This window comes from Montipora foliosa, chromosome 7 (assembly GCF_036669935.1).
Source record: "Montipora foliosa isolate CH-2021 chromosome 7, ASM3666993v2, whole genome shotgun sequence".
NCBI lineage: Eukaryota > Metazoa > Cnidaria > Anthozoa > Scleractinia > Acroporidae > Montipora > Montipora foliosa.
The window spans coordinates 11,966,744-11,981,743 of NC_090875.1; the positions used below are offsets into that span (position 1 = coordinate 11,966,744).

At 36.4% G+C, this 15,000-nt stretch overlaps 2 protein-coding genes across 3 annotated transcripts in view; one reads left to right on the top strand and one right to left on the bottom strand.

Annotated features, from left to right (window-relative positions):
* Positions 1-13,049, bottom strand: part of LOC138010743 (PX domain-containing protein kinase-like protein) — a 28,973-nt gene extending 15,924 nt beyond the window's left edge. The window contains exons 1-11 of the mRNA XM_068857717.1: positions 12,882-13,049; positions 12,710-12,760; positions 9,627-9,674; positions 8,610-8,699; positions 8,058-8,154; positions 7,183-7,260; positions 5,579-5,658; positions 4,360-4,434; positions 3,236-3,340; positions 1,138-1,239; positions 120-156 (exon numbers count right to left, since the gene is read on the bottom strand). Coding sequence (XP_068713818.1) covers positions 120-156; positions 1,138-1,239; positions 3,236-3,340; positions 4,360-4,434; positions 5,579-5,658; positions 7,183-7,260; positions 8,058-8,154; positions 8,610-8,699; positions 9,627-9,674; positions 12,710-12,760; positions 12,882-12,971 — 853 coding nt within the window. The 5' untranslated portion in view covers positions 12,972-13,049. The remainder of the gene's footprint in view (positions 1-119; positions 157-1,137; positions 1,240-3,235; positions 3,341-4,359; positions 4,435-5,578; positions 5,659-7,182; positions 7,261-8,057; positions 8,155-8,609; positions 8,700-9,626; positions 9,675-12,709; positions 12,761-12,881) is intronic.
* A 55-nt stretch (positions 13,050-13,104) lies between these two features.
* Positions 13,105-15,000, top strand: part of LOC138010897 (non-structural maintenance of chromosomes element 3 homolog) — a 24,482-nt gene continuing 22,586 nt past the window's right edge. Inside the window, exons 1-2 of one of the 2 annotated variants that reach the window (XM_068857917.1) lie at positions 13,105-13,272; positions 13,354-13,391. In XM_068857917.1, the coding sequence (XP_068714018.1) occupies positions 13,222-13,272; positions 13,354-13,391 (89 nt within the window). In that variant the 5' untranslated portion in view covers positions 13,105-13,221. The remainder of the gene's footprint in view (positions 13,273-13,353; positions 13,392-15,000) is intronic. The other variant, XM_068857918.1, reaches the window with a different exon arrangement.

A 15,000-nucleotide genomic window follows, 5' to 3' on the forward strand; every position in this document is an offset into this window, starting at 1 on the left:
ACTCGTGTCACTTTAAAACAAGGACACGCAATATTCAAAATTCAAGACTAAAGCGGCGTTCACATCATAAACAAATGCTGTACATTACCCTTTGTGTGCAAATGATGAAATGTACTAACCATAGGGAATCCCTTTTTCGTGTAAGAACCTTAACGCCTAAGAAAACGAAAACCAGAGGTTAGATATCAGGAATAGAAAGACTAATGACTGCAAAATACTACGTCACATTCAGTGCAACAATCCCTTGGTGGAGAGTAGTAATATAGAGCGCATGCAAGCCCTATACAGTAAGTAGAAAGTCACTCTTTCAAGGAGAAGAAAGTATTAAAAAATGGACAATTAGCAGCTTCATATGACAGCAACAGCAAGACCACAAAATGATTGATTGAATGTGGCATGCATCATTTTACTTAATTTCTTTGGTGCCCTGACTATAACCCAACAATACCATATTTTGATCAAATTACAAACTTTTTCTTTGAAGAATGTGAGCATACTGAGACTGAGTGGGGACCTTTCCTTCTCTTTTCTTCTTCATATTAAGAAGGCAAACAAAGCGAAGAATAATGATTCCAAGTTCGAGTGATGAGGCCTAACACTACTGTGAAGTTTTATATACCCAATTATTCCATCAGATATGAACCCCAGTATTGGAATTGGGCCCACACGAGGACAGCAAAAAACTTTGACCAGGGTGGGATTTGAACCCACGACCTTCGGATTTGATCACCGTTGCTATACCAACTGAGCTACAAGGCCAGAACGGGAGCAGGCCGTGGGTATGTGAGATGTTTTTCACAAGGAAGCCAAGCCATACCCGTAAAACGGAGCACTGATGGAGAGGGGGGAGTAAAATGAGTGCACCGTCAACCTCAGGTTTGTCAGTTGAATTACTGGCCCAATTCCAATACTAGGGTTGATCTATGATGGAATAATTGGGTATATAAAACTTCACAGTATATAGTGTTAGGCCTCATTCGAACTTGGAATCATTACTCTCAATATGCTACTGAAGGACAACAACTAATGAAAGCGAAGAATTCTAAATACAAAAAAAATTGAGGTTTGATTGAATTATTTTTCCTTGAAGTTCGTAATGGCTAAGGTGCTCAAGGTTAACAAACTTGTTAAGTTTACCTCTAAGATCTGTCTTCCAAAGAGCTGAATATGTTGTTCATGTAAGGCCCCTCTATTCTTTGGATTACCATATTTTCTAAGTTGACTTAGTTTAGGTTTGGCCTGTTAAGAAAAAAAAAGGTATGCACAGAAGTTTCAATAGTGGCTGTATATTAATGGTGTAGCGACTTCAGAATAACCTTAGTAATCCAGTGCTGGAAATAACAGTCGGACATCAGACATTGTCCGACCAAATTTTGAAAATGTCCGGCCAATTTCACATTATGATCGGACACGATGACCGAACATCTCACCAGCACATCTTGAGTTCTCTTCTTCAACGTGTTGTCAGTCAATAAATTATGTCCGGTCCAATTTGTCAAATGTCCGACCAAAAGGAAGATTTGAAAGGACATATGTCCTGTGAATAAAGAAAAATTATTTCCAGCACTGTAATCAGAAGGGAATTTAAGTCTCTATCAAGGTTAGGTTTAAAAAAAAGGCCAATTACAGAACAGTACATTGCAAATTTGTTTCAACTAGTTCAAAACAAAGTCAGGAGTAGGAAAGTTCTCCACCACGTTACGATTACATGATTAGGCCCATATCTAGAGCGAGTTTCAATCGCGTGTCATAAAACCAACACCACAGCAATTACTTTGGCCAATCAAAAAGGTCGGAGGCAATCCAGTAATCCAATCAAAATTCGATGTAATTACACGTAGCTGACAGAAAGCGCGGCAAAATGTGCACACGTGAGCCATGGTTGGTTTTGGTTTCACTTCTGATTGGTTGAAAAAGTGGCGCAAGAACTTTGAACCAATCACTGAATGAAGTAATGCAAAACCAAAGCAATTCGCTAATAAATTGCTTTCGAAACTCAATTGAAAACTGCTCTATGCATTAGGAAAGGTATCAGAAAATAAATAGACCATTTTACAGTTTTGTGCTCAGTTACCAGACCTTTGAATAAAAGAAGAGAGGCTAGAGTTGCCCTTGCTTTGCTACAAACCTGACACCACTTTTCTTAAGTAAATGGAACCTGTTAGCATTACAACAACATGACTTACATAAGAAAAGCAATGAGGTTTGTATCAAAGCAAGGTCAACTCTAGCCTCGCTTTTATTCAAACGCCCGGTAACTGAGCACAGAACTAATTAACATGGTCTCTTTAATAGGGTGCTTTCCTTTTGTCAGAACTGGCCGGCCAGACCCAATAATTTGCAAAGAAAATGCAACAATTCGAAGGAACACTTGCATGATAATCCTTCACATTCTTCTGGAGAGTATACATCATCCTCGAAGTGTGGCTTAATTTGAATGCGTTGCAGAGTTAGTTAAGTCCTTCCAAATGCCCAGTCTGGCTGGTCAGTGCTGTTAAATGGACAGTGCCCTTATATACAGTCAGGCTGGCCACCAGTTACAACCAGAATATCTTATACCCCATTCACATCAACAAGACGTGTTTAATTAAACTAATTTAAATAAAATGAAAATCAGTCACAGAAAAATGTAGGGCTGGCTTTTACATGAGATTCGGATGAGTTTCAATGCATGCTTTGATCTGTGCTAAATTTGTAGTCAACAAAAAGAAAACACTTTGAAACCATACATGTTTAACTAAACATCTTCGAAACAAGGTTAGGGTTTGGTGTGAACAGGGCATAATAGATCTAAGCAAGAAGAAGGGCCGGACAACAAAAAAGGAATATCAGCTTAAATCCAAGCAAGTTGCTGTCTGCATGTGTATTAAAAGACTGGCCGGTCCACTTCTAAATTATCATCTTTATCATCAATATCAGTCCCCAGTTCTACTCGACAAATTGGGTGTGGTTCAGGAGTCAATGGGTTGACAATCTCTGCATTTGCTCAAAAACTATGTCCACTTTAAAGAAGTTAATTTCTGAGGGAAGAGGGACAGTCCAGGCTCCATAAAGAATGTACTGTACCCTACAGGCACATCACCTGACTTCTTCTGCTACTTAAAATAACTACATGTATTGTATTCTTGACATCTTCTAGCTTTTACATATGTATTTTCTACCAGTTCCACCTTACATGTATATAAGCTTCTTTTCCTCTTAAATACTACTACAAGAGAACATTAATTTTACTTACATTGCAAAGGCAATCTCTCAATGTTCCGTTTGGAAGAAAATTCCTCACAGTTATGACACCTTCTGAGTTACACGACGTAAAAGATGGTGGGTAAATATAAGGATGCTGAAACCAATAACATTATAACATGGAAGCATCTTTCATTCATCATCTAGACTTCTCAATAATTTATTGTCATTGTCATCTTTGTCGTCATCATCACCATCATTATTACATGTAAGTTGCCACTGCTGCATTAAATTTTATGCTTTTCACAGTGAATTCACCACTACCGCCTGGTAACATTAATCGTCTTTATTGCCATGATCATAATCAATATCATTAAATATTAATTACTGCCATCTCTCGCTACATTTCCCTTTAATATTATTACCATTGCCACACTGATCATACAGGGATCGCGTTAACGCAGAAATCGTGCATTTTTGCGCAAATAAAATCCAAAAAATGCATCATCGAAATTTTAATGCGTCCCAGGACGCAAGGCACTGACTTGAATAACTCACACAACTTGCTTTGATTTGTCAGTATATTCTGTTGTCTGTAAAACTGTTTGAGCAATCTAGCTGTGATCATAATTGAAGTTCTAAGAAATGGAGTTTAAAACATCTAAAAAGGTTAAAACTAAATTTTCAACCGCCTTCTGCGGTCTTCTTCAGAGGAATGTACTCTGCAAGTCACTAAATGCAAATATATAGCAAAAGACGTCACGGTTCGGTGCTCCTAAGGCAGGAAACCAGTGATGCGTAAACCCTTGGAAAGGGTGCTCTTTCATTAACAGAGTTCTTGTCCAGGAATGAATGTAACGGCTCTAGAAAAAGCCTTTGTCGGCCGGTCCTATGCATATGCGTCAATATTAATTCCAAGTTGGTTACTCTCTTTTTCTCATAATTTAAAACATACTCTTTTTCTCACAGAGGGTCACCAAGATTTTGGGACCCCCCAAAAAATGTTTGGGACCCCAATTTGGCCGAACATGCGGGTCCCAGGACCCAGATTGAAAAATCCTAGTGCCATCCCTGTCATAGACAGATCTGTGCCCACAAAATAAAAAATGCTGAAATCCAATTATTTTATTGTTAAAAGGGGGTCAATTTACGCCACCAAGATCTTGATGATTTTACCTGTAAAGATGTGAGTAATTTTAAAATAACATCCAAGTCTTTTTCATCCATTTGAAAATCTTGACCATATGATGTCTGCAAGAAAAGAACTCTTGGTCCAAAATTGTATGAAAATAAATTGCCTGTGAAGTATAATAATTATACAGGTGCAAAATAACACCAACATTGGAAAGAGGTGCAAGATTTTTAAAAAAATTGACTATTCAGAGGCTGTACCTACCTCTTAATAACGGTGTTAGAGGTCCGTAAGCAAGTTACAGACCAACCTTTTTGCCATAAATCAATGGAGAAAAAAGGAGGATCCACAACTTTCAGTGCGGACCGAGAACACAAGGTTTAATAGGTCTGGGAATTTTTCAGAATATGAAAATAAAAATCGATGAAACTTACCATGTGGTAAGTGTTGCCACAATCACAGTCAATTTTTATTTTCATTTTCTAGCAAATTTCCAGACCTAAACTTCACGTCTTCGCCCCATACAGGTGTATGTTCTCTAGGCTATATTTACTCATGTTATGAAACCTGTATGTGACACAAACAGAGAGTCTGGGTAACCTGTGATATAATTGACTCAAGATCTTCGAATGCGGGGATCTTGCTGGATTTTGTAATTATACTTAAAATTCCAGGAGAATTCAAGGTGTTTTCAAGAACCAGAAATTGAGTTTTCAAGGAGTGTTTGTAACAAGACTTTTAATGCCATACAGGGTACATTGTGTTTCAGTGTTTTCTTTGCTGAAATACCTTTCTTGACATCATCTATGCATCATACCGTCACAAACTACACACGAACACATCTCATAACATTTTAAAAATGGCCTCCGTTTCACAATGCAATGAGGCCTGCAAGTTAAGTGCATACACAGGAAGTTTAATTGCATTTCCAGTAATCTTTTCAAATAATTAGTCAAATTTGGGGTCCATTTTTGAAATGTCTCTTTAACTTAGCTTGAAGCAATCTCAACAATTTTCAACACTTCAGTTCATCCACGCAAAAATTCAGGGACTTTCAACCAGTTTCTCACCAAATCTTTTTTTCAAGAGCTTCTCAAGTGCCCTTGAAGTCCAAATTAAATTCCAGGATTTTTCAAGGACTTCAAGGAGTAGCACAAACCATGTGAAGGATAACATTTGAGATTTACAAATGGACTATGATAAGTGGTGAAGAATAAATTTGATCAATGATTTCAGTTACTACTGTAACAGTAGGTACCTTACCCAGGTGAGAATATTTCTAACATCTTTCAAGGTAGGATCTGTAGGTTTTATTAAAAAGAACTGCTTCCTTATCCGCCAACCTGAAACATTTGCAAAAGTTACTGTATAATGTATGTAATGTTCTGTCTTTCCAGGAATAATTAATAAACATCAGACAGGTGCCTTGGTGAGTATTATTAATTGCACACAAGGCTTCTGGTTTAGCTCTCGTTAGTTAGTAGTTATGTAGCAGTTGTCAGATTTCACAATCATTACACTTTCTGTCACTATTAACTCACTACAGCTATCTTGCGTAGTCCGACATGTTCGGTTAAACTCTCTGGTAGGTTCTCAGTTTAGTCAGGAATTCATGAAAACATACCATTTCCCTCAAACTTTTATCAAGCTGTGTCCGTTCACTTCAATTCAGTTCAATTCAATTCAATTTATTTGTTTATTAGCATTGAATATCATCATAGTCCTAAGCGACCCGCAATTAGCAAAGCTATTCTAGGCGGGCCACCTTTCTTCTTTCTTCCCAAAAGAAATATCTTTTTTCGTTTTCTTGCCACATGGAAAAAACTTCAGACAAATTGAAGAAATTAAAAGCACACTTTTAGTCTAGTACTGCAAGTATGAGTACATGTATCAATCACACCTACACAGTGTACCACTGTCACGATGGCCCTTATTTTGGATCAAGACTCACCCCCAGAAGAAAACTTTGCAATTCTGACCAACTAAACAAACAAAAAAGTCTACAGAAGTGAGCCTCAGAAAATGCAATTTGATTTTGCAAAGGAACTGACAGTGTGTATTATGCTTTTTCCATTTTTCCAATAATAATTGATAGAATTAATCAGGTTATCACTGACTGTCTGTCACAGGAAAGTGGGTGTCTGTGAAGCAGTTTGAAGGAAATGTATGGTACTTCACATGAATCGGATTTAAACCCTGTGACAATGCAATAGCACAATCATTGTATATGACCACAGTAATAGTAATTATAATAACAATAATTATTATACAATGTAATCATCATCATCACTTAATTGATTAATTTATTATAAATGTAAGTCTCAAGGTGAAATCAGAAGAAATCAAATCAAATGTTGGTTTTTGAGGAGAGAGAAAAACCTCTCGGAGCAGAGTAGAGAACCAACAAACTCAAAATCCAGGAATCGATCCTGGGCCACATTGGTGGAAGGTGAGTGCTCTTGTGACCACTATGCCAGCCCTGTTAGTAATCCAAATTACTCCTACATGTATGTTGGTACATCAAACCTTAATCTTGCAGAATTGAACTCTGTTTTTCTGCAAAATATTTCAAATTGTTTTGGTAAACCAATATGGTACCTGCCTAAATTGTTGTCCCATACCCCAGTTTAAATTTCTCCCCAATTCCCCTTGCTCTTAGATGTACAAAACACACCTCCTTTTAAAAATGGAAACAACCATTTAAAAATGGAAATTGAAAAGAGGGTCTTTATAATCTTTCATGTAAATGTACTAGTACACCAAACTGTGCAATAAATTAATAATGGGAGAGGAATCGAAAGAGGTCACGTAATCATCATCATCATCATCATCCTCATCACCATCATTCCAATGTAGTGTTAACATACCAATATCAGGTAATGATTCCACGATTTCCCAGTTTGGCACTGATCTCAGAAACATGGCTACGTTTTGCATAGCTTTTTCTGTTTTAGGAAAGAAAAAAAAAAACAACTTATAACCTAAACTTTTTTGTTGCTTTCATTAATTACCTTTTCACCATTTTTCAGTTTGCCAACTGCTGACAAGAAGTTCTGTCCTTTATCTGTGATAGACCAAATGGCTTGACTAATATAATGTAGTTGAAATCACCAGTAATATTAATTTTTGTTTAAAAAGACTTCTTTTTTCTCATTGCGTTAGCGGGCGGAATTCAACAAATCCTGCAATTGATCCGATTTGTTCCGGGAGTGGGTGAAACTTTCTCACCCATCCCGCTCACGGCTGGCAGAATCCAAGCCTTGGTTGGTTTTTTAACACCGAATCCATTTACATATACAGAAGTTAATTTTTATTAGACAAGAGGTTTGGAAATAGCATTTCAAATAAAAAATTTCTCTTTGAAAAGTTCAGTTTGTAAGTCACTTTAATTAACACTGCATTCGCTATCAAGCATGGTGTGAGTTAACAATAATATTGAAAAAGTGTTTTCAGAGAGGAAAGGAAAAAGAGGAAAATAATAAATAAGTATTTACATGCTAATTATGGGTCGGTCCGTATAGCAAAAAACTGTGACTTTGGTCTTGAAACTCGGTTACTGTAACAGTTTTTCGCTATATCGACCTCCCAGCTGACAAATAACATATACCGGTATTTATTGTCTGTCATAGCGTTTTTAAAATTTAATAATTTTTCTTGCAAGCCATTTACATGTAATATACAACTACTGTTACATACAGTAACTGTTACAGCTGAATCCTTCAATATTATATATTAAATTTACCTTGAAAATCACACAAGTAGTTGTTAGGGTCAAGGAATCTCTTGACTAAGATATGGCGTGCCAACAAAGGGTGTGCTAAAACAAGGTTTATGTAATTCTGAAATTAAAAGGAGATCAAAACAGAACTAATGTTATATTTATTAATATTTATACCATCAATAATAAATAATTATTATTTTGGCTTGAACAGTTAAAGCAAACAAACAATAACACAAATGGACTCACTGTAAATTCTGTTAAACTGGCACATTGATTGTAATCATTAAATGCCTGGCATTATGTAATTCCATTATGTACAATGAACAATATTCACCTCCACTATCCCAAAAGTTGGCAACTTGAACAAGACAAATGAATACATTTTTGAAAAAAAGGGGGTTTTCAAGATACTGCAATGTTTTATGTATTGAAAAATCTTTCCCTTCAGGATGCGGAGGGCACCATTCATGCATACTACATTTAAATGATTCAATGTAATAATATTAATTACATGTAATATTGAAATTAATAATTAATAAATAATATTTTAAAACACAAATCTTGATTATTTACCTGTAGACCCTGCTGTCTTTCAGCGATAAATGCTGTATCCATGTTACCAAATACTTTTTTAGGTGGCAAAGGTAGCTCAATTCCTGAAGTCTACAGAAATGAAATATTATACAATGTACTATCTAACAACAACTATGCTTTTAAATACCTAGATAACATTTATTAACCCTACAATGTATTGCATAATGCTTAAAATTCTATTATTTAAAAGGAAAAAGGCCACAATTACCAACTGTCTGAGCAATAAGTGCTATTAGTATAAATTATACACAGGTGATTATACAAAATCACGTGCTCTCATTGGCTCGCTATCTCGGATTATCAGCCCATAATCACCTCGACGGACAAAATGGCTGCCAGTAGTCGTTTTGCCACTGTAAGTGAAGATGATTTCGCGTTGAAATGTTTTTTTTTTCTCTTTTTTGAAATAATCACTTGTGTATTTATACTAAAACAATTATTCGCCTCAGGCTCAGTGATTATAGGTGAATATTCACCTTGACTTCGTCTCGGTGAATATTCACCGATAATCACTTCGCCTTCGGCGAATAATTGTTAAATAAAACTTTGTTTATGGAAAGAATATTGTGCAAACCATGCAACTTGGGAAGGGGCTTAAAGATGCAGAAACAATAAAAGTGAAAGCAGGATATATATAGCATGGTACATTATCTACATCAATGTATACAGTACAGTATGATTATATACATGTATGTATATTATAGTTCATATTTTTCTGATGGTAATGTACCACTGTGCATCACATACACCAAATGATAAGATCAGTCAGTTTCGTTAAGACAAATCATGTTGAAGGACAGGTGCAATGTTTATAAAATGTAAGCATGTGAATCTGATGCAAGGCACAGCTTCACTGAAATTCAAGATGAATTATTGTAATGCAGCAAGCCTTTTCTTATTAATTTTGGTTAACTTTAGGCTTCTAGAGTAATCTTAAACAAAAAGCAGTTTTGAAAAAAAAAAAAGAAAACACTTGTGTATTAAGGAGTTGATTACCTCAAGGCTTGAGTGCATTGTGACAAAATCACGGTACCTGTGAGAAACCTACAGAAAAAAAAACACATCCTTCTCCAACTTAAATATTAATTACAAGGTTGTTTTCGATCGGCCCAAGATTAAAGCTGCATGCATTTTAAAACAACTGCGTCACTTTAAGTGAAGGTTGGGTGCCTGGGATATCTGGGAACCAGTCTCTAGATTGAATTACAACTCCTGCATCCTCTCAATTGACTTTTTTTTACAGTAACTGTAACTTTCACCACAACTGTGGTGGGGTCGCACAACAGAGTGAGGCTCCAAATTAAGTGCGCCCTTTTTACTCTCCCAACCATGATATACCACAGAAGACAGACCACAACACCGGGAACTACATGCCCTACTCTTTACAACAAGTGTGCTAAGCCTCACGTGTGCTAAGCCTCACTCCTAAGGAGTGAGGCTTACATGTAGTAGTTTTTACTGTCTAATTCAAGACAAGCTTTAATATTTGTTAATAGGAAACAGTTAATGGATTAATGGATTCAATGGATTAACAATGCATTAACAATGCCAGTCAAAAGTGAACTGACTCCTATAGGATTGAGACTTAATTAGTTACTTAATTTTACTCTTTCTAATGGAGTAAAATCTCTTAAGCTGCTAAAAATAATGCATGAAACCTTATTGTTGGAAATAAATAATTGGTAGCAAAAGCAGTCACACCAAAACGCAGACTGTGCAGACCGTGCAGACCCAGGATAAAATATGGTGTTACCTTCACTATTATTGAGAGAGAACCGTAAACTGGCTAACCTGAATGTTATTTAGGCCTAATTAGGGTTAAAGCGATTGTTATTTAGGCCTAATTCAGGATAACCAAATTTTCATTTCACAGACGGTCTGGTTAGGGTTAGTACAGTCTGCAGTCTGCGTTTTTCAGTGTCCCGTAGCAAAGGCTTAGACTATTTAATTAAAGGGACACTTCATATTGGATGTCAAAATTGGGTGTGCATCTACCTTAACTTATTATAGGAAATTTATGCTCACATTAATTAACATATTTGAAATAAATGCGACTTCAATTAATGCGATTTGAAGGAATTAATTGCTTCCCAATAAAGGAAATTAATGCAAAAGAGGGGTGGAATTTTAAAATGTGGAAAATTAATGTGTCTGCTACTAAAGTGCACTTGCAAATAAAATATATTGTTTGGCTAGGTGCAAAAAATCTCTGGAGTATGTCACAGATTTAGGAGAAAATAATGGTAATTAAGGTCCGGAAATTAACGCACACCTTTTGAATTTACCCATTCGTACCTCAAACACCCCTTCGATGCCCCGCACTGACGAGTAAACTCGTCTGGCATTAGACAGACTAAAATTTATTAAGTGTCACCCTCAGGGGTCTATGGGTTAACAGCGTGGAAATTAACATTAATTCAAATTAATGCGAAGTTTCAAATTCGAGTTAATTTCCTATAATAACTATAAGGTGATTAGGTGCATTCCTGGACATAAGTGGGAATTGATATAATTATCTGTAGCTAATCATGATGGTTCTATATTTCCAACTATAAATACCAATTAATAAGATTTAACCCATCGACATCCAAACCGGCTGAAACCGGCCAGACTTAGTATTTTACTCTGTTGAGTTGTTGTAGCTTATTGAGCTACTACCTTGTACAATTTGAGTTATTTTAACAAACAAATGATTACATCAAAGGAAAAGTCCTGCTAATGGAATGAAATGATATATACATGATATAAAATGAATCATATATATTGAACTGAGGATATGATATCAAGTGAAGCTATGATCCACGCAGGACCTCAACGGGGCTTAAACCCGTGTCCTCGCGATGCCTGTGCGGCCAGCTCCTTGATCATGACAGCTCCTTGATCATGCAGTCCAATCACATTTCATTCAAGCCCTGATTAATTGTTTCAGGCTTACTATAATTTGCAACTGCATAAGTAGCTTCATTGACTGAAATGATATTTTGTTAAGAAAATCAATTCATAATTATGTACACAAAAATTTGGTTTTATCAACGGAGTTGATAATGTAAATTGGCCACCGTACAGAGATTCTAAAAGCTGACGTTTCGAGCGTTAGCCCTTCGTCAGAGCGAATCCAAAATAAATTCGCTCTGACGAAGGGCTAACGCTCGAAACGTCAGCTTTTAGAATCTCTGTACGGTGGCCAATTTACATTATCAACTCCGTTGATAAAACCAAATTTTTGTGTACTACTTCCCCACCGACGCAGCACCACAGTTTCTTTAGAAACTACCCCTTCATAATTATGTAGTTCAACTTATATGAAATGTTGAGCACAGTAATAATAGTTATTTATTTTAGTATACTTTTAGGCAATTGTATGGGGAACATTAAAATTAAGGATTAATATCACATGACATGGGTAATTATGAAAATACAAGTGGTATTGATTTAACAAGGAAACTTGCGATTACCAATGTTTATAACAGGAGAGCAAATTTTCTTTTATTAAGAAGGTCAAAAGCGCATACCGTTGTGCAGTTTCATAGGAAGCCATTTGCTTGTTCAGATAGCGTCAATGAACCGTAAAACGCATGAATCAGCTGCACAAAATTTTATTTTTGTACAAAAACACCAAAGCAATGAAACCAGAAACTTTTAAGGTAAAATCAGTGATACAACAAATTACAAAATATTTTTCATTGAAATCTCATTATCTAAAAGAGTGTGCACCAAAAATGAAGAACACGTTGCAATCCTTTTCATTAGATACATTCTTGTTTTGAATCAAAACAAAACACAAGAAATTAAAAAAAAAAAAGGAAAAACAAAAACAATTTACTCTCCTGTTTACTTTTGTTATTTGCCAATGTGTACATAAAGACAGCCATAATTTTCTATTCCAAGGAAAATTGATTTTGAGTGCTGGCAAAGTTCCAGCCAAACGCAACTGTACCATGGCCAAAAATCTGTACAAACTACAAACTCATCAAAATTGAGAACTCGATCGTGGAAGCTAATTAATACGATGTACAAACATATATACGTACGAGCCAATAAAATTAGCAGGAAATAGCGATCTCGAACTAGCACTGTACCTGCCAAGAATTGTCAGGGTTGATTCCTCTTTGTACTCTCATGAGATAATCCTGGGAAATCAAAAAGCAGGATCCCAATTAAAGCTCAGCTGTCACGAAAGTACGTTGACAACGCACAAAATTGCTACAACATTGCCGCAAAGTACTGAACATTACAAAAAAAAACCCTTACGACATATTCTTTCTTCACAACACCCTCTATATTGCATATCAATGGTGTAGTGTCATCAATAATGCCTTTTCGTTTCGGGGATACTGCCATTTCTCTTGGCGAAAACCGGACGACAACCCGGAAAACGGACAAATGCAGGATTCGTGCCGGTCGGCCGTGGAAAACTGAGGGCCAAAAGGAGCGATTGGCAGGCGCATTTAAAATGGTCAGCAGATTATTTCGAAAACATAAGCGCGGAACTGAATTGAACACCATGGCGGGAAACGTGGAATCGATGATCAGACATGATATTCATTGTTGATTTCGCTTAAATTTTTCTGCGTAAATTTCTTACTTTAAAATGCCTAAAGCGAAGGATAAAACTAAAAGGAGAAGAGTAGAAGAATTGGAGGTTTGTATGAAAGTTACAAGGTTACATTACTTAAATCATTCCATTAAAGAAATGCAGAACGTGATTTTTTTTTTTTTGCAGGATGACGGATCAAGTCAGTCTCAACGATCTGGCAGAAGGTAGAGTTAGCAAATTTAATTTGATTATGAAATGATTTTTGTTCAAGTCATAGGATGCAGGGCCATTTTAATGTTTCACTGAATGACAAAAATTACCCATTCATGATTGTAATTTATAAAGGTGGACTAAAGTGGCCTTAGCTTGTATTTTACAGAAACGTAAAATCCTATTTATAATTCTATATGGACCAAGATATCTGCTTACAAACATTCTTTTTGTGATTTAAATATGTCATCCATAGGAACAAAAGTACCCGTACCCTTTGTTTTAGCAGCCAATGAGGCTCTTGTTGGCATGTCAATAAGGCAATAATGTGCCGATCAACTCAAAACTTCAACATCCCCCTCCCCCCCTCCCGGGCATTTGAACTTTTGAAGATTGGATCGTTCAAATTCCTGCCCCCTCAGGCCAAAATGGTGTTCAAATGCCCTACTAAAGAACATGGTTGTCAGCTCCTGCTGTCTTTAATAAAGACCTTTTGAAGCCTTTTTAGTAAGCCAATCACTCACAAATGCTGCGTCTCTTCCTTTAAACTCTTCCATGTCATCCAAACACGTGTTTTATAGATGTTAGCGATTTCGGTGCCTGAAAAAAAAATTATTTGAAACCTAATGCTTCCAGTTCAATTTTCCCCACCCCACGCTAGTAAAGGTCAAATTCCCCACTCCCCGGACACAGAGGATAATCAAATGCCTATGGTTTGCCGGGGTCGGGGGGATGTTGAAGTTTCGATTTGATCAGCGCATAACATACTGAACATGTATTAACAATAGGTGTCATTAACTTAATAAAATACAAATGGGAGCTATTTGCTATTCTCTTTTTTCGCATTCCCCATAATACACTTTGTTTGCCCCCTCCCTCCCTCCCCCCCCCCCAAGTTTTGCATAAACCATCATTTTCAAATGCTCTTGGGAATATACAGTATCCCCAAGAGCATTTGAAGACCATGGTTAATGCAAAATTTGGGGGGCAAACAAAGTGTATTATGGTGAATGCAAGAAATAGAGAATAAGTCCTTGACTGTTCAAAATAAAACTGTTTGATCTAATTATAATGAAATTTTGAAAATTTACCAGATATAATTTACTTTCAAAATGATGCAAATTACATGTAGGACATACATGTACATTTATACCAAAGAAAGTGATCTTTTTTTCTGTGTGTTTTGTTTTGATTCAAAACAAGAGTCCACTATCATCTAAAATGTGAAACCTGTGGTTTGTGTTATCACAGTGCCAGTAAAAAAAAAAGGAAAGGAACTTTATTTAAGTGGCTAGTCGTTCTAGCGCTGGCACGCGCTAATAGGGGACACTGTAGACTGAAATGAACAATGAAAGTAAGTCAAGTCAAATGTTGGTTTTTGAGGAGAGGGGAAACCGGAGTACGCGGAGAAAACCTCTCGGCCAGTGCAGGAATGCTTCAGAAATTGTTGTTTCTGTAAACCCAGCAAGAATATTATTTTACATGAAATAAAAGTATGTAGCTTGCTCTGGTACTTTCATCCTTTGCAAGAAAAAGTCAGCCTATCCTCACAAATAAATTATTACATGGAGATTCTATGGATGCATGTATGTGTACATTAGTGGAGATCTAGGTGAATTGGGC